This window comes from Podarcis tiliguerta, assembly GCF_965153285.1.
Source record: "Podarcis tiliguerta genome assembly, chromosome: 11".
NCBI lineage: Eukaryota > Metazoa > Chordata > Lepidosauria > Squamata > Lacertidae > Podarcis > Podarcis tiliguerta.
This window is the reverse complement of record NC_139544.1, coordinates 54780652-54805353: the sequence shown is the minus strand read 5'-3', so window position 1 is coordinate 54805353 and position 24702 is coordinate 54780652. Positions and strand designations below refer to the sequence as shown.

Sequence of the window (24702 nt, the reverse complement as noted above, 5' to 3'; positions counted from 1 at the left end):
GGCGAAAGCAGCAGGGAAGATGTACGCCTGTCCAGCATTTTGCCACATAAAATTATCAGAAGGAATAAAAGAGGCTGCACTCCGAGACCTTCAGTTGAACTGTGTAATCTTAACTCTGCTGGAAGGAGCCCAAAATCTGGGCTGCATCTTGCAGAGACGCCAAATTCCCTACATGTCATTTAGAGCAGCATATCTTGGAGACCCCTGTCTCATAAACACACACACACACACTTCTCTGTCTCTCTTTCTCCTATATTTTAACAAGAAAATGTCCAGTTTAGGGAAGCTTCCTTTCCTTTCACCATGAGAACTAGAAACATCCTACCTTCTTAGATGTAAGACTTGAGAAAACCTGTGTACCTACCAGATTTTGGACAAGAGACTCCAGACCTTGAAGGCCCTCAAAGCCCCTCTGGGATGTATTCCACCCAAGCACTCCTCTCTTATCACTAATTACAGATAAACTTGACCACTGTGTCCTACTCAGCCAAGGTGTGATGGCCTGGGAATCTGATTCAGAGGCTGAACCGGAGGAATCCCAGCCTGCACAGGAGGCCCCGCCTCCAGGGCTGGCTGAGCCGGGGCAGGGCCTTGAATCTGAAGCGCCTGCACCTGTGCCAGATCCTCAGGAGCAGACACCAGCTGAATCCGCTCTGGCTCCAGAGGTGATCGAGGACCCATTGCCTGCAGGTGCTCCTCTCCCAGCCCTGTCAGGGGAAGGTGAGGTTGCCTCTAGGTCCAGTAACCCTCCAGCCTCTCCTGAGCTGCAGAGGCTCAGGGCAGAGAGGCGGAGGGAACTAAGTTGTCTCAGGAGGAGTGCTTGCCTTAAGGCCAGGGGAGGCAAGTCACCTGTGGGCCGGGACCGCCCTAGGCCTCAAAGGAGATAAAGGCCAGTCAGCCCAGTCCCAGGTTGTGGGAGCAACATCAGGTTGGAAACCTGTTCCTGCCAGCACCCTGACCTGCTCTTCCGGAGTTCCTGACCATGCCCAGCTCCTTGCCTTGGACCCCGCTTCGCCCTTGATGGACAGCCTCCAGACCCTTGACCCAGGACCGGACTCAGACCACGCCGCACGGTAACTCCCCCCCCCCCCGGGACCAGCACACAAGGTGGTTAAGGAGGATTCTGCCTAGAGGGATCTCCCTGGCTTCTGTTTCACCAATCCCAGTGGGCGCTAGCCACCAGTAATGTATTCATAGAATCATAGAATCATAGAGTTGGAAGGGACACCCAGGGTCATCTAGTCCAACCAACCATAAAACAGGAATCTCAACTAAAGCATCTATGACTGATGGCCATCCAACCTCTGCTCAAAAACTTCCAATGGAGAAGAGTCCACCACTTCCCAAGCAAGTCCGTTCCAATGTCAAATAGCTCTTACTGTCAGGATGTTCTTCCTGACGTTCAGTTGTAATCGTCCTTCTTGTAAGTTGAATTGATTGGTTTGAGTCCTACAGTCCGGAGCAGGAGAAAAAAAGTTTGTTCCATCTTCCCAAAGTGGAGTGTAGGAAAGTTTGGATGGATTTGATGGTTTTCCCTCCTGTTGTTCTATGGCACCAGTCTATTACACTGTGGCCATTTTAGGTTGGTATAGTTTTTATCAAGTTTGTGTGTGTTCTTCTTTTTCTGCACACCAGCCTCGGACTGTAAAGGTGCAAGGTGGCATGTAAAGATTCACCTCAATGTAGGAAAATAAATAGACTGTGGGCAAGTTCCCCACCACACCTTGGTTAACATCTGGCAGGGCCATAACACGTTGGATAAAACTGCCTTGAGGCTGAAATTGCCACCTGGGAGACCATCCATCCAATCTAAGCACTTCTGAATCCTGTGCTATATTCAGATCTCATGTCAGTTCCATTAACTCCACTTTTCAGACCAGCACGTTGCTCTAAAAGCCTCCTTTCCACCGGACTTCACTTTGCATCCTCTCCCAGCCCCCTCCTTCCTCTGCAGCTGATTATAGTCGCTTGCAGATGTGCAGAAAGGCCTCTTTCCAAAGGCAGCGTGTTGGGAGTTCCCCGCCTAGAAGAGCTCTGCTGTACTTTTGTCCATCCGCTCTCCCTGATGGCCGTGTCTATTAACTCCCACTCTGCCTGGTGCAATTGCACGCAGCTGGGCTGGCAGGAGCTGAATAACACAAATGGGGAACAGGGAGGAAGTTAAGTTCATCCAGTTTGTCTTGAGAGCCAGCATGGTGCAGTGGTTAAGAGCGGTGGACTCGTAATCTGGTGAACTGGGTTCGCTTCCCTGCTCCTCCAGGTGGAGCTGCTGAGTGACCTTGGGCCAGTCACACTTCTCTGAAGTCTCTCAGCCTCACTCACCTCAGAGTGTTTGTTGCGGAGGAGGAAGGGAAAGGAGATTGTTAGCCACTTTGAGACTCCTTAAGGGGAGTGAAAGGCAGGATATCAAGTCCAAACTCTTCTTCTTCTTCTTCTTAATCAACCTCCTTCACCAACATGAAACCAGGCTACTGGGAACAGAGTCCATTTCAGGATCGATTGCCCAAGTTGCATTCTCTTGCCTTAATCTTAGGGATATGGGGTCTTGGAGGAGGGGTAGTACTTCTGGTGGGGGGCATGTCATGCTCCTTCTAGGGTCACCTGTCCACCTTTGGTGCCCACCCTGCACTCGGCACTCACCTGTGGCTCAGCATGCAACAGCGGCCACACCCCAGAAACAGTTTTGACTGGCTGGCTAAACCAGGTGAGGGTAGCCTGGTTTTATTTATTATTTTTATTATTTATTATTATTATTATTATTAGCCAATGGGTCTCAAACCTTGGTGAGTTCGGGACTTTTCCTGCATACAAAGACAGGCTCTGTGGACTATGCAGAATTAGATAAATTAACAGGAAGGATTCAAAACCTGCAGGACCAGAGATTGTTAGAAGACTGGAGTAAATCTATGAACTCTTTGAAAAGTAATTGTGATGAACAGATCGTGCTTGTAGGACTGCAAGAAGTTTTGTGAGGTGGATTATTTGAAATGTTACAAGAAAGGCTACGAAAAGAATTATTAGTTAAGGATAATTAAATGTAATAGGAAATTAAGAAATGCAGAATAAGCAATAAAGAACGGAAAATCATCAGAGGTGTTGACGGAAATCAAAATATTGTATAAGTAAAGATATGCTGTATGATTGTTGGAACTGATATGTTTAAAAATCAATAAAAATGTGTGTGTGTGTGTGTGTCTAAAATACAAAGACAGGCTCTGGCAGATTGAGCTAATGAGACCAAGAATGGGTCCAAAGGTCAAGAATCCAGTTTCTACATGTGCTGTGAAGTGAGGGGCAGATGGGGCTTGTCAACCTGGGAACGTAGCCCATTCAGGAGAAGGAAAATACTGGTTCTAACTCTCTGCTGCCTTGCGTGATATCTTCAGGAGTAGAAAAGGCTAAGAAGTAAACCCTACACTGATTTTGAGAGGTGGGGAAAAATGTGGAATAAAACAATCAAATTTACAGCACGTGTGGCACTTAAAGAGAATTTAACGAAGATGATGTATCGTTGGTACATCACTTGCCAAAATGTACAGGTCTCATGATAAACTTTGTTGAAAATGCAAGGAGAAGGAAGGGAACTTTCTCCATATGTGGTGGCCCTGTACCAGGGTGAAGGCCTTCTGGGATATTATATACAATGAATTAAAAAAGGTATTTAAATATAATTTTAGTTAAAAACCAGAGGCATTTCTATTGGGATTAATTGGCGAGGAAATAAAAAAAAAAAAAGATGTAAATTTGTTTATGTATGCCACAATGGCCGCAAGAATTCTTCTGGCCCAAAGATGGAAGCAGCAAAAACTCCCCACCCTGGAAGACTGGCAGATATAGATGGTAGAATACGTGGAATTGGCAAGGTTGATGGGAAAGATACGAAATCGGCATGATGAATTGTTTCAAAAGGAATGGAGCAAATTTATAGTTTATTTGAAAGAAAATTGTAAACATCTGAAAACGTTTGCAGCTTTAACATGAAATGTTTGGTAATGTTCAATTAAGGAGCTAATTTACATATAAGAGGGTGAATGTTAAAAGTTAATATAAGGTAAAGAAGTGGTTATAGAGATGCGAAGGATTTGATCAAGATATGTCGAAGTCAGAAAGAGAGAGGGAAGGAGGTTGATGCACTTTCTGAGAATACTGTAAGTTATGGATTTATGCAATGAAAGTGAAATGTAATATGGAAAACTCAATAAAAATTAGGTTAAAAAAAGAAGAAGAAGTAAACGCTACACAGATCCGGAGTGGAGTCCCTAAGGCAGTTGGATGGTGCCTTTTCCGTCTCCTTCCGGCAACTCTTGCATCCCAACTGGTGCCAAAACGTATTGCTCTGCTTTCCTTTGGGCCACTGCAGCTTTGGGTCATCTGGGCAGCCCAGGACCTCCAGACACACTGCCCTGGCTTGCACCCAGGGAGTTCACTTTGGTGCTGCTAATGCAACGGTTTGACTTCACCCCTGGAGGTGCACTCCATTGTCTCTAAAGATAGATAGATGCCAATAGCAAGGAGCTGCCTTATACTGCATCAGACCTACTGGCCCACCTAGATCAATTCTGTATTCACTAACTGACAGCAGGTCTCCAGGCAGGGGTCTCTGAAGATGGTGGGGACTCAACTTGGGACCTTCTGCATGCAAAGCACCTGTTCTACCCTTGAGCTACGGCCCATCTCTTCTCCACGCTTAACATGCCAAGCTCTCAAAAAAACTATGTTGCACAGTGGCACCTCTGGTTAAGAACTTAATTCGTTCCGGAGGTCCGTTCTTAACCTGAAACTGTTCTTAACCTGAGGTACCACTTTAGCTAATGGGGCCTCCTGCTGCCGCCGCAGCGCATTTTCTATTCTCATCCTGAAGCAAAGTTCTTAACTTGAGGTACTATTTCTGGGTTAGCAGAGTCTGTAACCTGAAGCGTCTGTAACCAGAGGTACCACTGTATATAGGAAAGATAAGATGAAATAGTAAAACCAGTAGAATTAGAGACAAACCGCATAACGGGAAAGATTAAGAAAAGTGATGGATAATGAAAATAATAAGAAGCAAAATGTATAAGGAAACCAATATAACTAACAGTAGTGGTAAATGAATACAGTGTTAAGTACTTAATTCGTTCTGGAGGTCCGTTCTTAACCTGAAACTGTTCTTAACCTGAAGCACCACTTTAGCTAATGGGGCCTCCTGCTGCCACTGCGCTGCTGGAGCACAATTTCTGTTCTCATCCTGAAGCAAAGTTCTTAACCCGAGGTAATTTTTCTGGGTTAGTGGAGTCTGTAACCTGAAGCATATGTAACCTGAAGCATATGTAACCCGAGGTACCACTGTACAGACAGACAACAAGAATTGTATAAACATGAGGACTTATTTGTTTATGGATACACTATGGACAAAATATGGAAAATGAATAACAGTATATAAAATGGAAGAAAACAATGAGATAAAATTATATGTGATATAAAAAACCAGAAGAAGGAAGGAGGGAAGTTAGCTCTGAAGAGCAAGTGTAAAGGTAAAATGTAATACAATATGTGTATGTGGAGTATCTAATTGAAAAACTAATAAAGATTATTTGGGGGAGGGGAACATGCCAAGTTCTTTCAAACATTCCTCATCCAAAATTCACCCGGTGCCAAATCCAATGTCCTTTCATTGCCAGCTACAGGCCGTTTTCATGCTCCTTTGAAAACTGCTTTCTAATATTCCTCCCTTATTTATGTTCCCAGGGTGGCTAAGAAAACAGTCAGAAACAATAAGAGCACTATCTGAGCATACAAAATAGCACAGCAAGTTCAAACAAGCAGCAGCAGTCCATTCAAATAGACCGGAGGCCTTCCAGATGTTGTTAGACTACAACTCCCATCATGCAGGCTGGGGAAGGCTGGCAACATCTGGAAGACCACCAGTGAGCAAAGGAAACAACAAAACCCAAACTGTCAGAATGGTTACTGGTTTTTACACGCTGCGTTGCTGCTGTGGGCGTTAGTATGTTGGTGACCCCACAGTGAGAATGTGATTTTGATTGTTTATTGCTGTTTTCATAGAATCATAGAATCATAGAGTTGGAAGAGACCACAAGGGCCATCGAGTCCAACCCCCTGCCAAGCAGGAACCACCATCAGACCACTCCTGACATATGGTTGTCAAGCCTCTGCTTAAAGACCTCCAGAGAAGGAGACTCCACCACACTCCTTGGCAGCAAATTCCACTGTCGAACAGCTCTTACTGTCAGGAAGTTCTTCCTAATGTTTAGGTGGAATCTTCTTTCTTGTAGTTTGGATCCATTGCTCCTTGTCCGCTTCTCTGGAGCAGCAGAAAACAACCTTTCTCCCTCCTCTATGTGACATCCTTTTATATATTTGAACATGGCTATCATATCACCCCTTAACCTCCTCTTCTCCAGGCTAAACATGCCCGGCTCCCTTAGCCGTTCCTCATAAGGCATCGTTTCCAGGCCTTTGACCATTTTGGTTGCCCTCCTCTGGACACGTTCCAGTTTGTCAGAGTCCTTTTTGAACTGTGGTGCCCAGAACTGGACACAGTACTCCAGGTGAGGTCTGACCAGAGCAGAATACAGTGACACTATTACTTCCCTTGATCTAGATGCTATACTTTTAATTGCTGCAGGCTGCTCTGGGAACCTTTGGGCGAAAGAGAGGGTCATTACATCGCAAGATACAATGCATTGCCAGTGGAAAACAATATGGTGCGCAAGGGGAAAGCGAAGCGCCATCTCCCAAGCGACAGCACAAGGTCACAACTTCCGAGCGCTGCAGCTGGAGGCTGTAACATCGGAGCAAAGTCACCTTCCTAAATAGCATGCTTTGGATCCTTCTAATCGCTAGCAACTCATGACCTCCCGTACGGCCAGGACTACGGTTTCACTGCAGAATGAAGCTGAAGGTGACTCAGGTTTGCAAAGAGGGAGGAAGATTACCCTGGAGGATCAAATGTCTTGAGGTCAGCAAGGACCACCAACCTAGTCCTTCCCTGCTGCGTATGGTCTGGTGTCCGATTTGTCATGAGAGGAGACAGGGCACTGATGAAGCATTCTAGGTCCTCAAACTCTCTCCAGGCATTTTCCTCCCCCTCTGCCCTCTTTATTTTATTTTCCTAAGCTTTTATTAAAGCTTTTTTCATGGTCCAGTAAGAGAAAAGAAACTACCGTATTTTTTGCTCTATAAGACGCACCAGACCACAAGACGCACCTAGTTTTTGGAGGACGAATACAAGAAAAAAAAATATTCTGAATCTCAGAAGCCAGAACAGCAAGAGGGAACGCTGCGCAGTGAAAGCAGCAACCCCTCTTGCTGTTCTGGCTTCTGGGATAGCTGCGCAGCCTGCATTTGCTCCATAAGACGCACATACATTTCCCCTTACTTTTTAGGAGGGAAAAAGTGAGTCTTATAGAGCAAAAAATACGGTAATCCAAATAAAAACAAAAGCAGAGAAAGGAAGAGGGGGGGAAACGCAGAGTCCTCACTCAAAGGTAGCTCTCAACCTTTGCCACCCACAGAAAGTGGTAGCCAGCTCTCATGTGGGACTTTCCTTTCTTCTCCAAATCTCTCATCCTGGGAGGTCTCCCCCTCCCTGCCTCTCACTCGGGGTCCTTCCACCAACCATAAACCATGTTAATGTCCATGAAATCCCTGGGCCCACCCTCCACTCTCTTTAGATCCCCAAAGGGTTCCACGACCAAGCAAGAAAAACATCAACCCTAATGGTCATTTTAGGGACGTGGATGGCGCTGTGGTCTAAACCACAGAGCCTAGGGCTTGCCAATCAGAAGGTCGGCTGTTCAAATCCCCACGAAACGGTGAGCTCCCGTTGCTCGGTCCCTGCTCCTGCCAACCTAGCAGTTCGAAAGCACGTCAAAGTGCAAGTAGATAAATAGGTAGCACTCCGGTGGGAAGATAAATAGCGTTTCCGTGCGCTGCTCTGGTTTGCCAGAAGCGGCTTAGTCATGCTGGCCACATGACCCAGAAGCTGTATGCCGGCTCCCTCGGCCAATAAAGCGAGATGAGCACCGCAACCCCAGAGTCGTCTGCGACTGGACTTAACTGTCAGGGGTCCCTTTACCTTTACCTTTAATGGTCATTTTAGACAAGGCTTGCACAACTTGGGATGACAATAAGCTGCCTTAAACCAATTACGGCCTTGGCCATGTATACCTGAAGGAGCGTCTCCACCCCCATCATTCATGCCGGACACTGAGGTCTACCACTGAGCAATGGCCCTTCCACCAACCTGAACACAGCTACTAGCCATGTCTTGAGGTCCGTTGGACAATCCCTGACCCTACCTTTGAAGTCACAGGTAGTAAGCCAAACTAGGAAGTTTATTTAGAATGTCCCTAAAGCTCTCAGTTGGAAGGGGGTGCCTTGAAACCACCACCCCACCTCACTTTTTCTCCAACACAGGTTTCACTACGACCAGAGAGGTGATTGTCAGGCTGGCCACCATTTTAATTTCCCAGAAGTCTCCTGGGAACAATGCTATGTCACCACAAAGTGCTTTTCCCCAGAGGGCTTCTGGGAAATTTAAAGAGCAGCCACTGTCACAGCCACCTGAACTGTCCCCCGTTTTGCTTTGTTTTTGTCAAAAATAGCTGAAAGTCCCTTTACCCCCACACCTATTTTCAAGAAAATAGGGTGGTGAAAATGAGTAAGAGAGCCAGGGTGGTATAATGGTTGGCGTTCTGGATTAAGACCAGGGAGATCCAGATTCAAATTTCTCTTCCTCTCAGTCTCGCCTACCTCACAGGGTTGTGCTGAGGGAAAAAAATGAGGTTGGGGGGAGCCTGAAAGTCACCCTGAGGTCCTTGGATGAAAAAAAAACCTGCAATTGCAAACTAAAATAAATAGGAAGTTCAGCACTAGGCTCTTATGGAGTTACCATATGTGAGTGGAAAGGGTCACGAATTGTGCCGGCTGCCTTTGGAGAGCACGAGGAGGAGGAGCGGCTCTGAGTGATGCGTTCTGCAAATATAACAGCCTGAGTCACGTAGCTGCTGCACGAGAGCCATCCTTGCCCATTACAATGCACTGCAGAGTCCAGATCAGCTTTCGCTCATCCTTTCCTTAAGGGTCACATTGCTTCAGATGCTAACTCTGCCGTTTGAAAGGAACGCAGAGCTGACAGCGCGCGAGGGGCACGTTTGGACAAATGTGGAGGCTGAATCCTGTTACCGCATTGGGCGGGGAGAGAGGGCCACAGCTCCAGGGCAGGCAGCCCTGGGTTCAAATCCTAGCATCTCCAGGCGTTTGGCTGGTTAACATTCTACGGCCTTTCAAATGTGTTTATGGGATGGCGGTTACTGGGTTTGTTCTGCTTTTGTTTTGTTATGCATTTTACGTTTCCATTTTTGTATCTTCATGCTATGAACCACCCTGTCAGCTTTTTGGATGAAGGGCAGTATTTGGGGAAAGGCTGCTAAAGGCTTGCAAATTATTATTATTAGTAGTAGTAGTGGTAGTAGACTTATCTGTCAATCAGACCAACTAATATGTCCCATCAGTGCAAGGATTTGCACTTGTGCAGCTGAACGTCCCACCCTCCCCAAATCTTTATTCTCTTCTCTTAGCCAGTCCATGACATACACAGAGTTAGATCTAAAAGGTCAAAATGTAAAGGACCCCTGGACGGTGAAGTCCAGTCAAAGGCGACTATGGGGTTACGGCGCTCATCTCGCTTTTAGACCAAGGGAGCCTACATTTGTCCACAGACAGCTTTCCAGGTCATCTGGCCAGTATGACTAAACTGCTTCTGGCGCAACAGAACACCGTGACGGAAGCCAGAGCGCACGGAAACGCCGTTTACCTTCCTGCCACAGCAGTACCTATTTATCTACTTGCACTGGCGTGCTTTCAGATTGCTAGGTTGGCAGGAGCTGGGGCAGAGCAACCGGAGCTCACCCCGTCGCGGTGATTCGAACCGCCGACCTTCTGATCGGCAAGCCCAAGAGGCTCAGTGGTTTAGACCACGGCGCCACCCCCAACCCATTAGCTAGATCAATGCTCCATCTAACCCTGGTGCTCTGGCCTGCGGGGATCTCTCCGTGGGCGCAGGGACTTTCCCAGTGCTGCTACCAGAAATCCTGGGTGTAGTGATCAGGTGGGATTGCTATGAGGAATTATAACAAATATAGAGTAAGCCATCTGTGTCAGCAATGAAAGCATTGCGTTGACTAGGTTTAAACTATTTTGATATGATTCTTGATCAATCTACACCTCTGCATCCCTGTTCCTCTTTCTTGACAAGTCACGTACACACTTAGACAGGCAGGTGTCCTGGGTCCTCAAAGACAGTGGGCAGTTTCGTCGATGTAGCTTTTCTGATATGTTAATCTTAGGATGTTAATCTTAGGGCCAGGAAACAGGTTTCACATGAAGCTGATAATGATTGCTGTCCTCCTGGCCATCCTTCTTATCATGTGTATTGATTGTTTATGACCTCCGTGGTTGCTGAATGCGCTCCTTTGTAGTTTTCATTCATTTACTCCAAAAGTGTGCATGCTTAACTAGTGTTTGTAGTTTAACTTTGTCCCCACGTGGGGTTTGTTTAAATGCTCAGAGGAAATATGATTGGTTCTTACGAGCGCTGTGTAAAGGGTTCTTTTGTTAATAAAATGGCCTGGTGAGGGGTGTGGTGTACGCACTTCCTCCGAGAGCCTTGCCGGTCAAAGCCTCATGTCTTATTCTAATCAGGGTCCAGTCCTTTTCCTTTGGCCTCAGAACGCAACACTGGGGCCTCATGCATGCAAAGGAGGCAGCGCTCTGCTACTGAGCTGTGGGGCCTGCCCCGACTGTGCCAAGAGACTCTCCCCGGGGACCACGGTCAACCCCGCCACCACAACGCCCTGGGGGGGTGCGATTGTACCTGGTGCCAGTGTCACCGCCACTCCTCAGAGCTCCGCCATCCGTGAAATTGAGGCTGCCGGTCCAATTGGCCATTTCCTCTCCATTCTGCCAGCTAAACTGCAGCCCACTAGCAAGAAAATGAGGCAATTGGTATTTTGCAGCATTCATCGGCTCAGTTTCTTTCCAGCCCGTTACACGATGGACGGAATGCCTTTTTGCAAAGGGCAGGAACCTCATTGGTTTAGTGCAGCCTTCCTCCAAGCTGGTAGCCTCCAGATGTTCTGGATCGCAAAGCCCATCAGCCCCAGCCACGATCTGCAGTCCAAAACATCTGGAGGGCACCAACTTGGGAAAGGCTACTTTATCATTACAAAAGGTCAGGGTCTTTTCTCTTTGGGTTGGGAGACAGCATCTGAATTTGCCTAACCCGATTTGCAAGGCATCCCAACCGGTGGCCCAATTCTACATCTTGCAGCAGCAAATGCAACTTTTCTAGGAGTCTGCTTCTTCTTCGGGGGTGTCCCGTACAGCTACTGAAGAGGCCAGCGTCAAAAAACCTGCGGAAAGGGGGTGTCTTGTTTTGATTTCATGTAAGCCACTTCGGGAGACTTTTTTTGGTGAAAAGCATGCTACAAATGCTCTAAATAAGTTTTTTTTTTTTTAAAAACCCAGCTTAACAATGCTTTCCAAGTCAAAGCGCTTCCTTTCGCTTGACGGGCATTTTCCTTAGTTGAGATTCTTGCATTGCATGGGGTTGGACTGGATGACCTTTGGGGTCCCTTCCGACCCTATGATTCCAACATGCGTATTCTCTCTCTGTCCACTTTTCCCAACCCATGCAGAATTTCATTCCCATCCAGAAAAGGCTCTTTATGTATGCGACAACAGCCGCACCAGTGCCAGATTTACATATAAGCTAAACAAGCTATAGCTTAGGGCCCCACTCTCTCGGGGGGGGGGGCAAAAATTTTAAAGGAAAAAAAACTGGATGTACATTTCCAAAATATAAGATAAAAAACAAAATAAAATCAATGTGATAAAAGACATATTTTGTTATGTGCAAATGGCTTTAGATACCTATTAGGTCCATAAAGTACCGTATTTTTAAGACACACTTTTTTCCTCCTAAAAAGTAAGGAGAAATGTGTGTGCGTCTTATGGAGCAAATGTAGGCTGCGGAGCTATCACTGAAGCCAGCAGAGCAAGAGCATAATGACATCAGGTGATTGACACCTGTCAACATTCAATGGAGGTTGCTGCAACTGCTGATTAGCGGTTAACAGTAACCTCCTCTGAAGGCACTGTTTCAACACCAGTCAGCCTTCAAAGAGGCTCCCTATGGTAGCTAAACTATGGTTTGGGTTAACTGCATGCAAAGCGCTTTGAACTACAGTATTTTTTGATCCTTAAGATGCCCTTTTTTCATAATAATAATAATAATAATAATAATAATAATAATAATAATAATTTTTTATTTATACCCCACCCATCTGGCTGGGCTTCCCCGGCCACTCTGGGCGGCTTCCAACCAAATATTAAAATGCAGTAATACATCAAACATTAAAAGCTTCCTAAAAAGTAAGGGGAAATGTGTGTGCGTCTTATGGAGCGAACGCAGGCTGCGTAGCTATCGCTGAAGCCAGCAGAGCAAAAGCGAGAGCTGCACAGCTCTTCTGGGTTGCTGGCTTCCCAGCGAAGCAGGATGAGGGATGGAAAAGAGCCCTTATGGAGCCCCTTCCGTTCCTCCCCCCGCTTCGCTGGGAAGCCAGCAGAGCAAGAGCCACTGTGCGGCTCTCCCTCTTGCTCTGCTGGCTTCAGCGATAGCTGCGCAGCTTGCTCTGGCTTTTCAGGGAGGAGGGATGGAGCCCATCAGTCCCACCTCCCACCTCCCGGAAAAGCCAGCAAGAGCCGCTCTTTCTTTAAAGAGCCGCACCGAGCGAGTGTGTCTGCAGCTCTTGCTGGCTTTTCTTGTTTTCCTCCTCTAAAAACTAGGTGCGTCTTATGGTCGGGTGCGTCTTATACAGCGAAAAATACTGTGCCATGTAGCATATATTCAACACAAAAAACAGTGACAATTTGTTGTTGACAAAGGACAGCTGGACATATAAAGGGCCCCATTACCTTCATTAGCGCTTCATCAAACCTAAATCCGGCCCTGAACCGCACGGATGCTACTAGCCCAGAGATGGAAAGAAGACAATGTCCCTACCACAGAGGAATGGCAAACCAAGCTATTGGATTATGCCGAAATGGCAAAAATGACCAGAAAGCTCAGGAACCCAGAGGACAAAAAGTTTTAATAAAGAATGGGGAAATTGATATTGTATCTAGGAGACCACTGTCCGCAGATGAAAACATTAGCAGGATTCTAATAACACTTGGAATGTAGCAAATATTATGGACAAAATGGAAAGATACAAAACATGGATGATGAAATAATATGCAGTTGAGAAGGTAGACAATCAGAAGGGAAGATGGGAAGTCCAGAGATTTGGGGAAATCTCTAAATATGGATATGTAATTTGTACTGTTGTAATTCTTTATTTGTAAAATCAAATAAAAACTTTTTTTGAAAAGAGAGAATTTCATTCCCATCTATCGCGTCCATCCATCCCCTTACTCACCTCTAGGGAAGGACCACAGCTCAGTGATGGAGCATTTTGCCTTGCCTGCCAAAGGTCCCAGTTCAAATCTTGCACCTCCAAACACGGCTGGGGTGCATTGCCAGTTCAAAATGTCTGAAACTGGCATGGTGATCTGAATGCAATTTTCAGATGACTTACCAACATATCACCCAGCTCTAGCTAAGAGATAGTGATATTCTCTTAAAAGGAGATTGGGATGTTGGCTCTGGCAGCCAAATCCAGGATTTTGCCTGCTGCACCACACCGCCATCAGCCACAGCCTGGAGGCTTCTCTCTCGTACTCAGGCAGCGTATTGTTAGACTGTGGAACTCACTCCCACAAGAGGACGGTCACAAACTTGGGTAGCTTTAAAGGAGGACTGGCCAAATTCTTGATGGAGGAGGCTATCAATGGTTACCAGTCATGACAGCTATGATCTGTCTCCATAGCCAGAAGCTTCCAAATACCAGTTTGCTGGAAACCACAAGAGGGGGAAATTGCTCTTGTTGCTCAAATCCTGCTTGTGATTATCAACTATCAAAGAATGGCAGGTGAAGATGATGGACTATATGGAACTTGCCGAACTGACTGGGAGACTCCGGGACCAGAGAGAAGAGACAGCGGAAGAAGATTGGAAGAAGTTTAAGGAATATTTGAAAAAATATGTTAACATTTAAATCTTAGAACAGCTTTGGAAGTGGATATAGGCTGTAGGGTTAGAAGCAGAAGATAGCCTATTTTAAAATAGTATTACAGTGGTACCCTCAGGTTAAGTACTTAATTCGTTCCGGAGGTCCGTACTTAACCTGAAACTGTTCTTAACCTGAAGCACCACTTTAGCTAATGGGGCCTCCTGCTGCCGCCGCGCCGCTGGAGCACGATTTCTGTTCTCATCCTGAAGCAAAGTTCTTAACCTGAAGCACTATTTCTGGGTTAGCGGAGTCTGTAACCTGAAGCGTATGTAACCTGAAGTGCATGTAACCTGAAGCGTATGTAACCTGAGGTACCACTGTAATTGTAAGTGATAAAATGTGAAGATTTTTATGGTAATAGTAAACGTGATTTTTAAAAATGGTTAGAAATTATGAACTGCTAAAGATGAGGTAAAATGAAAATCAGATAGGGGGGACTTGGGGAAGCCCACCTAACAATGTTTAAAAAAATAAGGATAAGACAAGAATTTGTTTGTATTGTTTTTCTGTTTGTGTTGTTTATTTGTGTTATAAAATGAATAAAATTTTTGAAAAACAAAAACAAATCTTGCTTGCGAGTTCCCCACAGGGATCTGGTTGGCCACTGTGAAAACAGGATGCTGGCCTAAGTTGGGCCACAGGCCTGATCCAGTTGGGCACTTCTTCAATTGAGTGGTTCTCAACCTGTGGGTCCCCAGATGTTGTTGGACTACAACTCCCATCATCCCTGAGCTCTGGCCTTGCTAGCTAGGGCTGATGGGAGTTGTAGTTCAACAACATCTGGGGACCCACAGGTTGGGAAAGGCTGTATTACATAATGAGCCACCGGGTCTATAACAGCATCCTGACTTGAACTCCCTTAGCATCGAGGCTGCTTAAATTGGATCCCCTCGCTCGCTGTGATCTGAAGGGCAAGCATGTTAAGCCGCTCCTCATAAGACATATCTTTCCACTCCTCAAATTAGTCTGACTGATCTTCCTCTGGCCTTCCTCCAAAAAGCAGCTGGGAGGGCAGGGGATAGAGAGAGACCTGACATCTGTTAAACTCGATTTTCTGACAGCAGCCCGGAGAACTCCCAAGAGGGCTTCAGGTCAGGAGCAAATTACAGGCCGGAATAATGTCCAACCCCTCGAAGGGCTCCTCTCGTCGAATTGCTTTTCTCCTCCACCAAAGGCATCTCCAGATTAGGGTGCCCCTGGCTGATTGTGCGATACCTGAACTGGGTCAAGGAGGCGCTCGATGTTTTCATTTGGGCTCTGGGCTTTGCGTCTGCAGAGAAAATTCGCCACCAACATATGTCACAGCAGGGACGGCGGCATCATCTCCCTGGGCACGATTTCCTCCGCACGTCAAACAAATAAGCTTTTCCTCAAGAGAGGAACCCACCAAATAAGCCGAGCGGAGGAAGACATGAGCATGCATGACCCTGGGGGTAAACTGTAACTTTCCCTTGGAAAAAATTCCCAGCACCCTTTTGTTGCGAGCGAGCAAAACATCCCGCAGCAGTGAGCAAGCTTTCAGGTCCACCTGAGCTCTTCATCGAGCTGGAGAAACAAAAGCTGGCTAGGTGCTGAAACCATAAGGCCTGCTGCAGCCCCAAAAAGGATTTTTGTTGTATAGACTTAGGCCCTATATCTGCACTATACCTCCAATACGGTATCATACCAGTTTAAACGGTCATAGCTTCCCCAAAAGAATCCTGGGAACCACAGTTTGATAAGGATGCTGAGAGTAGTTAAAGGTAAAGGGACCCCTGACCATTAGGTCCAGTCGTGACCGACTCTGGGGCAGCGCGCATCTCGCTTTACTGGCCGAGGGAACCGGCATACAGCTTCCGGGTCATGTGGCCAGCATGACTAAGTCGCTTCTGGCGAACCAGAGCAGCGCATGGAAATGCTGTTTACCTTCCCGCCGGAGAGGTACCTATTTATCTACTTGCACTTTGATGTGCTTTTGAACTGCTAGGTTGGCAGGAGCAGGGGCCGAGCAACGGGAGCTCACGGTTCCACGGCGGTTCGAATCCCCGTCACAGGGATTCGAACCGCCGAGCTTCTGATCGGCAAGCCCTAGACTCTGTGGTTTAACCCACAGCGCCACCCGTGTCCCGCTGAGAGTAGTTAGGAGATGCCAATTCCCCTCGCAGAACTACAATTCCTAGAGTTCCCTGGGAAGAGATATGGGCTGTTAAACTACTCTGGTGATAAGATTGATAAGATAAGATACTCCTTTAAATGCATAATGCAGAAGGGGTCTGACTGCAATCTCTTGAGCCTCTGAACTGGACTGGGATTTTGGCACTCAAGTGAGGGCACAGTTGGTCATTTTCCCATGCCATTTCCCCAAAAGGAGTCACCTCACAGACATGAAATTTGTCTCAAAACCCTACAGATAAAGCAACGTTCCTTAAAAATAGCAGAAGAGACTTGTGGCACCTTCAAGGCCACCATATTTGCAATGGCATCGGCTTCTGTGAACTATCATCATCCTTAACAAACTACAGCTCCCAGGATTCCTTGGGCGGGAAGCAATGGCTGTTTAAAGTGTTATGATATTGTTTTAAATGCAGTTGGAACCTCAGAAAGCCATAGCTATGAGGCTAGTTTGTTATGTGGAATAGGCAGGGAGGCTGTCATGAAGAGTTCAGTTCAGAAATGACCATTACATAGGGTTGCCACGTTTCAAACAGTGAAAATCCAGACACAAAAGTTGTTGAGCAAAATTGACTCTGGAAATAGCAACCCTACCAGTACACAGTTTCATAGAGAGTACAGGCTGTCACCCATTTGAGATGGATGCCAGGAGACCTCTAACGGTACCAATATACTCCGTATATTCATTTAACCCGGTGATTTTCATTATTATTGTTCTTTTGTCTCTGTTCAAATTGTCCGCCGCTGAGATGTTCTGCTGCTCTCTGATTCAAGCTGGTTTGTTTTGATAGTATAACTGCTGCTTTTCCACTAAAGCCAGAACTCTTCCTGACAGGACTTATGGATATATACAGTTAGGAAAGGACTGTGGAACTTTAGTACAATATATGATTACGGCTGCGAGACTTTTATAGCCACAAAGATGGGAGAACCCATTATTATCAACAATGGAAGAATAGCTGTTAAAACTAGCTGAAATGGCTAAATTGACATGTTCAGTCAGAGACTAAACATTGCTAAGTCATTGTTAACATGTGTTAGAGATTGGAAGCCCCTCATAGACTTTTTACATGAAAAAGAAAAAGAAATAATGATATCTGGATTTGAGGATTGAAGATCATGTTTGTTTATAGAAAGTGGCTTTGTTGGGTGGACTGGACAAACTGAATATTGCTTTTTTTAATATAGAAGGTAGATGAAGAATCAGAAGTTATTTATTTTCTGAATCTTAGTTTTCTACCTTTCTCTTTTAACCTCTTTTCTACTCTTTTTTTTTCTTTCCTTTTCTTTCTCTATTTCTCTCCCCTTCCCCCCTTTGTGTTTTTATTGCATCTATTTAAAAGCCTTGGTTTGGGGTTTTTTTTAAAAAAAAGGTTAAATATATTCATTTTTGCATTTTTCTCTATAAGCCTTTATAAAAATTATTTTTAAAAGTGGTATAACTGCTGCTTCAGTTTTTGCTTTTCCGTAATTGAGATGTGAAGTTGTCGTCGTCGTTCTACGACGCTCAAAGAACCGCCATCAACGGAGAGCAGAAAAACTGGACGCAAAAATACCGGAGAAGGCGACAAAGGGTGAAAAATAGGAACTTCATTATTTCGCCTCACTTGGCTTTCGTCTCTAGCGCTGGCAGAAGGATGCCAAAGAACTGTGCCAAGGGGAGCGGCAGCCAGACTGTGTTGGCATGGACATTTCCAGAGCACTGAGCTGCATGTAGCAGTTGATGGGGGAATGGAGAGCAGTTGTCAACAAAGGAGCAAGCCAAGGATTGGCCAGAAACAAGAACACCCAAGGTCACCCAAGGAGGGATGGTTTCTCCTGCCTCCAGGCTTTGTGGACTGATGAGTGATGAACACCCTTGGATTTAACCATTGAAAAGGAAATGCCCGCATCAATCATGGCAAAGAAGGGCAAGGAAGCAGAGTCACAGCCATACGTGTGTCCGTCCCCCCTCCTTGCATCCTTAAAGGACAAGGAGCAAAATAATGTGACCCAGTTTACTGAAGGAGAGATGCAAACAAATTAATCTGCTCCAAAGGTCTTCCCTAAATGTTGGCAGCCAATATGCTCCAAATACTGGCTAGGTTTGCCATGTTCAGTGACTATCCAAAATTCAACATTTAATGCTGGACAATCTAAGCTGAGGCAATCAGGCATTTCGGCAATACAGTGGTACCTCGGGTTAAGTACTTAATTCATTCCGGAGGTCTGTTCTTAACCTGAAACTGTTCTTAAGCTGAAGCACCACTTTAGCTAATGGGGCCTCCTGCTGCCGCTGCACCGCCGGAGCACGATTTCTGTTCTCATCCTGAAGCAAAGTTCTTAACCTGAAGCACTATTTCTGGGTTAGCAGAGTCTGTAACCTGAAGCGTATGTAACCTGAAGCGTATGTAACCCAAGGTACCACTGTACAGTGGTACCTCGGGATGGAAACGGGATCCTAAACAGAACGTAAGACGTGGGTCACGTTTTGCTGTTTCAGCGCATGCGCGTGACGTCATTTTGAGCGTCTGCGCATGCGCGAGTGGCAAAACCCGGAAGTAACGCGCTCCATTACTTCTGGGTTGCCGCGGAGCCCAACCCGAAAGCGCTCAACCTGAAGCACATTCAACCCGAGGTATGACTGTATCCAACACCTTGCAATTGTGTCTCATACGTTTTCTCTCATTTTGTACAGATTTTCATGGTTTACTTCCTACAAGGTAAGTGTGGGGCTTTTTGTAACTTTGAGGAGAGAAAGCAACCCTTATACATGACACCAGTGAGGTTGTTTCCCCTTGGAACCGCAGAAGCTGAACTTACACTGGGTCAGATCACTGGCCCACCTAGGTCAGTATTGCCTCCACTGGCTGGCAGAAGCTCTCCGGGATTTCAGATGAGGGACATTCACAGCCCTAACGAGAGATGCCATTGAAGATTGAACCAGGTGCCAAGCAGATTCTCTACCACTGAGTTCTAGCCCTTCTCCTTGCTTACTGCATTTATCTTAAACAAATATTGGGGAAGGGAGCAGAGTTGGATGAAATAGGGGGGGTGTTAACCTTTTTGCCCACCACCACCACCCAGAATGGAACTCCCTTCCAGCTGGGATTCAACTGCCCCCCTCCTTTCTAAACCTCAGGCACCTGATAAACACTTTGCTATTTCTTAGTTCTCTATGCTGGATTTTAGTTGCCTCTTTTCTTCGTATAAGGCATGTGGGTGGCGCTGTGGGTTAAACCACAGAGCCTAGGGCTTGCCAATCAGAAGGTCGGCGGTTCGAATCCCCACAATGGGGTGAGCTCCCGTTGCTCAGTCCCTGCTCCTGCCAACCTAGCAGTTCGAAAGCACGTCAAAGTGCAAGTAGATAAATAGGTACCGCTCTGGCGGGAAGGTAAACGGCGTTTCCGTGCACTGCTCCGGTTCTCCAGAAGCGGCTTAGTCATTCTGGCCACATGACCCGGAAGCTGTACGCTGGCTCCCTCGGCCTATAGAGCAAGATGAGCGCCGCAACCCCAGAGTCGGCCACGACTGGACCTAATGGTCAGGGGTCCCTTTACCTTTCTTTGTATGTTTTCATGCACATTTCCTGCAAGCCACTTAGAAATTATGGGAAGGAAATGCATAAATAGCAGAGATAAACAAATAAATCCCCAAACACCCCACAGCTGGGATTTACAACGGGAGAAAAACGTCTTGCTGGTGGTGTCAAAAGGAGTGTGGTGGAGTCTCCTTCTTTGGAGGTCTTTAAGCAGAGGCTTGACAACCATATGTCAGGAGTGCTCTGATGGTGTTTCCTGCTTGGCAGGGGGTTGAACTCGATGGCCCTTGTGGTCTCTTCCAACTCTAGGATTCTATGATTCTATGAGTTTTCCTCCCATTGCGTACTGCAGACATGTTTAACAAAAAAATTAACCTGGGCGCTGTGATGCTCGGGTGCTCCTTGGAGGGTTCAAATAGGCACCTGGCTGATCCCTGTGAGAGCAGGGTGCTGGCAATGGTGAGGTGGTCCCAAGATTTTGGCCATTCAAAACCATGGCCCAATGGGAAAACATATGGAAGATCAATTGGAAATTCACAAATTGTTATACGATTAGAGAGAACTTCCAAAAAATGCAACACCGATGGTACCTAACGGCATGGAAACTTTCGAAAATGTATAAAAATGTGTCAAGTAATTGTTGGAGATGTGGAGATAACTCAGGAACTTTCTACCATATGTGTTGGATATGTAGGAAAATACAGGTATTCTGGGAGAGTATCCATGGAGAACTACAAAAAATGCTGAATATCTCTTTTAATAAAAAAACCAGAGGCCTACCTCCTGGGAATAACAGATTTGGATATTCCGCAAAAGAGGAAGGGTATCTTTTTATATGTGATGGCAGCAGCAAGAGTTCTGATCGCGGCAAAATGGAAGTGTAATGAAATCCCCTCTATACAAGATTGGATCCAAAAGCTGACAGAATATGCCGAGTTAGATAGTCTATCAGAAAAAATAAAGAATAAAGAACAGTGTGACGCGGCAGCTAAAAAAGCCAATGCAATTCTGGGCTGCATCAATAGGAGTATAGCATCTAGATCAAGGGAAGTTATAGTGCCACTGTATTCTGCTCTGGTCAGACCTCACCTGGAGCACTGTGTCCAGTTCTGGGCACCACAGTTCAAGAAGGACACTGACAAACTGGAACGTGTCCAGAGGAGGGCAACCAAAATGGTCAAAGGCCTGGAAACGATGCCTTATGAGGAACGGCTAAGGGAGCTGGGCATGTTTAGCCTGGAGAAGAGGAGGTTAAGGGGTGATATGATAGCCATGTTCAAATATATAAAAGGATGTCACATAGAGGAGGGAGAAAGGTTGTTTTCTGCTGCTCCAGAGAAGCGGACACGGAGCAATGGATCCAAACTACAAGAAAGAAGATTCCACCTAAACATTAGGAAGAACTTCCTGACAGTAAGAGCTGTTTGACAGTGGAATTTGCTGCCAGGGAGTGTGGTGGAGTCTCCTTCTTTGGAGGTCTTTAAGCAGAGGCTTGACAACCATATGTCAGGAGTGCTCTGATGGCGTTTCCTGCTTGGCAGGGGGTTGGACTCGATGGCCCTTGTGGTCTCTTCCAACTCTATGATTCTATGATTCTATGAATAATGCAAAACAGGTATTTGTTTAAAATGGGAAGTTTTCAAAGAATATTTGAAAAATAAATATAGTAGTTTAAATTCTGTTGCAGCATTCGAGGAGCTTCTGTAATAGTTGCAAGGTAGATATAAGAAATTAGATATATTAAGAAAAAGTTTAATTATGATAAAAGTGTGTATTGGCAATAAGTAATATGGAATGGATGGGAGGTTGGGTCTTTAGTGTTAAGACCAATTTATGTTTTATTGTTTGTTAAGAAAATTATGTGTCTATGGTTATTCCTGTGTGTAATTTGGTATTTGTGGTTTGTTTTTTTTCTTGCTGTATCAATAAAAATTAAATTAAAAAAAAAGAAGAGCAGGGTGCTGGACTCGATGGGTCGCTGGCCTCAATCCAACAGAGCCATCAACTTCTTACGCTCCTAACTAAGCAGAGAGAAACTACACCAGAAACTGCACCTCCGGTTTGAAGCGGAGGTGGAGAGGATGTGATTGACTTCCATAAAATTGCACACATAGTGGAATAAATGTGGATTGGGAGACATTGCTCTCTCCCTCTCCTGATTCTTGAACTCGGGGTTATCCAATCAAACGGATGAGCAGATTACGGACGAGCGAAAGGAAGCATTTCTGCACACAGTGGATAATTAAATTCACAGCAGAGGAGGGGAATCTTTTCCAGCCAAAGGGACGCATCCCCTCACGGGCAGCTCGCTGGTACTTAGTGGGGCCAGAAGGAAAGTAGATGGCACAACAGAAGCAGTTCTTCCCTTTTTGCAAAGCAGGCTACGTTGTGAAAGCCAGAGGTTTCTACACCCAGGCCTCTCTGCATCCTACATCCAGGCAAGCCAGAAGCATCATCATGGCCACAAAAGCGCTCATCGAGATGGCAAAGCAAGGCCATGAGGGACATGGCCTGGGCTTGAACACAAGCTGGGAAGTGTCCTGAGGGCCAAACAGAGCCCCATTCGGTGGAGCAGCACCCCTGTCAAGACACCTGCACCTTCCAAAAATAACTGAAGACTGTTTTTCCCCCGACAGGCTTTCCCAGTTGGATAAATGGGTCTTTACCTCTGGTGTCCATTTGTTGGGGGATTTTTTTATTTGTTTTAACTGTCTTTGCTGTTTTTAATTATCTTCTGTGTCCTAGAGGTGATGGTTTAGATGCGGTTCTCAACCTGTGGGTCCCCAGATGTTGTTGGACTACAACTCCCATCATCCCTGAGCTCTGGCCTTGCTAGCTAGGGGTGATGGGAGTTGTAGTTCAACAACATCTGGGGACCCACGGGTTGAGAATGCTGGTTTAGATGGTGATTAATAAATCAGTGGTGGTGGTGATGATGATGATGAATCTGACATCCAGTTGCGTGTGATCAGTGGACTAGGGGAACTAGACTAGTCCCCTAATTGTTCCTGGTAAATTAGAGGATTAAAGTATTAAAGGCTGTCACCCCTTCCCATAGCCTGGGAAGCTTCTGCCCTGCTTAGAGAGGGAGATGCAATGCTCATGTCTGCAACGTCAAGACGTCATATCATCACTCCCCACCCATTGCCCTCACAAGCTGATTCCTCTGGCCCTGACCGTTCCTCTATGAAAAAATTCACCACACATCACTGGACCAGCCAGATGTACGTGGGAAGCAATCAATCAAGACCTGCGCACAAGAGCTCTCTCCCAACTTGTGATTCACAGCAGCTGCCCTGCTTCTTACAGCACAATCCTACACAGGTATTCTCAGAAGTAAGTGCCGCTTGGTTCAATGGGGTCAATTCCAAGTTGACTGAGTGTAGGCCAGGCATCCCCAAACTTGGCCCTCCCGATGTTTTGGGACTACAACTCCCATTATCCATAGCTAACAGGACCAGTGGTCAGGGATGATGGGAACTGTAGTCACAAAACATCTGGAGGGCCGAGTTTGGGGATGCCTGGTGTATTCAGTGGTCTGTGTTTGCCTGAGCTTGAATCTGGACCATGGGTAGGCAAACTAAGGCCTGGGGGCCGGATCCAGCCTAATCACCTTCTAAATCTGGCCCGTGGACGGTCCAGGAATCAGCGTGTTTTTACATGAGTAGAATGTGTCCTTTTATTTAAAATGCATCTCTGGGTTATTTGTGGGGCATAGGAATTCATTCATTTTTATTTTTTCCCCAAAATATAGTCCGGCCCCCCACAAGGTCTGAGGGACAGTGGACCAGCCCCCTGCTGAAAAAGTTTGCTGGCCCCTGATCTGGACTAAGGAATCTGAGCTCCTGTATCTGATTCGGTACATGTTGTCTAATCACAGAACATTTCAGGATTTGGGCCTCTGCCATTGGCCCCTGAACTTTGAGTCGTGATTCGCAGTTTGGAAGTTTAGACAGCCAATCACGTTGGGAGTGGGAGTGGCCCAGGCCATCAGAAATGTATATAAGCAGTTGCTTTGCCTGTTTCCCAGTTATGTAGTTCAATAAAGGTTCTTGCTGTTATCGCTGTGTCTTGCCTCGTGGGAACCCACCTACACTTCAGGACGGCAGCCACAAACTCTTAGGTTTTGAAGTGTGGGCTTTCCCACTTCACTGAATTTTCTCCTTGCGTGGTGCTCTCTCACACTGTGTTTTTAAGGACTCATTTCAACGCCGGCTTGGCATTGTTTTATTAATTGGTGCAAACCGCTGAGAGCTTTTCAAGTCGGAAAGGGAGGCCTAGAGGTTGAAAACTAAACAATTAAAGCACACACAGCTTTGGTGGGAGGAGGAAATTGTGCTGAGGCAAGGACACCTTTGAAAGTATTTCTTATTGATTGGCTTTTATTTTCTTTACCCAAACGAGGGGGGAAAGAGAGAGAGAGAAAGCTGGATGAGTCAGAATGAAATGTTCTTGCTGTTAACAAGGCTGCAGTTTAAGAGCAGAGGTGCTGATGTATGTATCGGGAATTCTTACGCGGTGCTATTTTCACAGCCAAAAAAATACTACCTCGCAGGGAGCGCTTGAGCAGCAAGCGCTTGCAACATTCCTGCAGGGATCTTTTGAAATCACAGCTCAAGTGTGTGTGATCTGTTCCCTCCCCCACTTTACCACCCTTTTCATGCTTTTGTTTTTTTAAGGGCAGTGGAGGAAATGGGATTGTGTAATGCAGGAGAAATGGGAGACATCACCAGGCATTTGGTGACGGAGGGACAGGTGTCCAAGACACACTTCTGGAGATCCACAGCCTATGCAGAATAAGAAGTCAACACCATTTCAGACCTTGCTCTTGCGACTCAGAAATTGACCCCAGCTCTC

At 46.1% G+C, this 24702-nt stretch overlaps 1 protein-coding gene across 2 annotated transcripts in view; it reads right to left on the bottom strand.

Moving 5' to 3' along the window:
• The window catches only part of ST8SIA5 (ST8 alpha-N-acetyl-neuraminide alpha-2,8-sialyltransferase 5), a 65040-nt gene that overhangs the window by 27975 nt on the left and 12363 nt on the right, over positions 1–24702 (bottom strand). Inside the window, exon 2 of one of the 2 annotated variants that reach the window (XM_083403050.1) lies at positions 10877–10984. The exons of the other annotated variant lie outside the window; for it this stretch is intronic. Within the exon in view, the coding sequence (XP_083259176.1) occupies positions 10877–10984 (108 nt within the window). The remainder of the gene's footprint in view (positions 1–10876; positions 10985–24702) is intronic. 2 annotated transcript variants of the gene reach the window in all.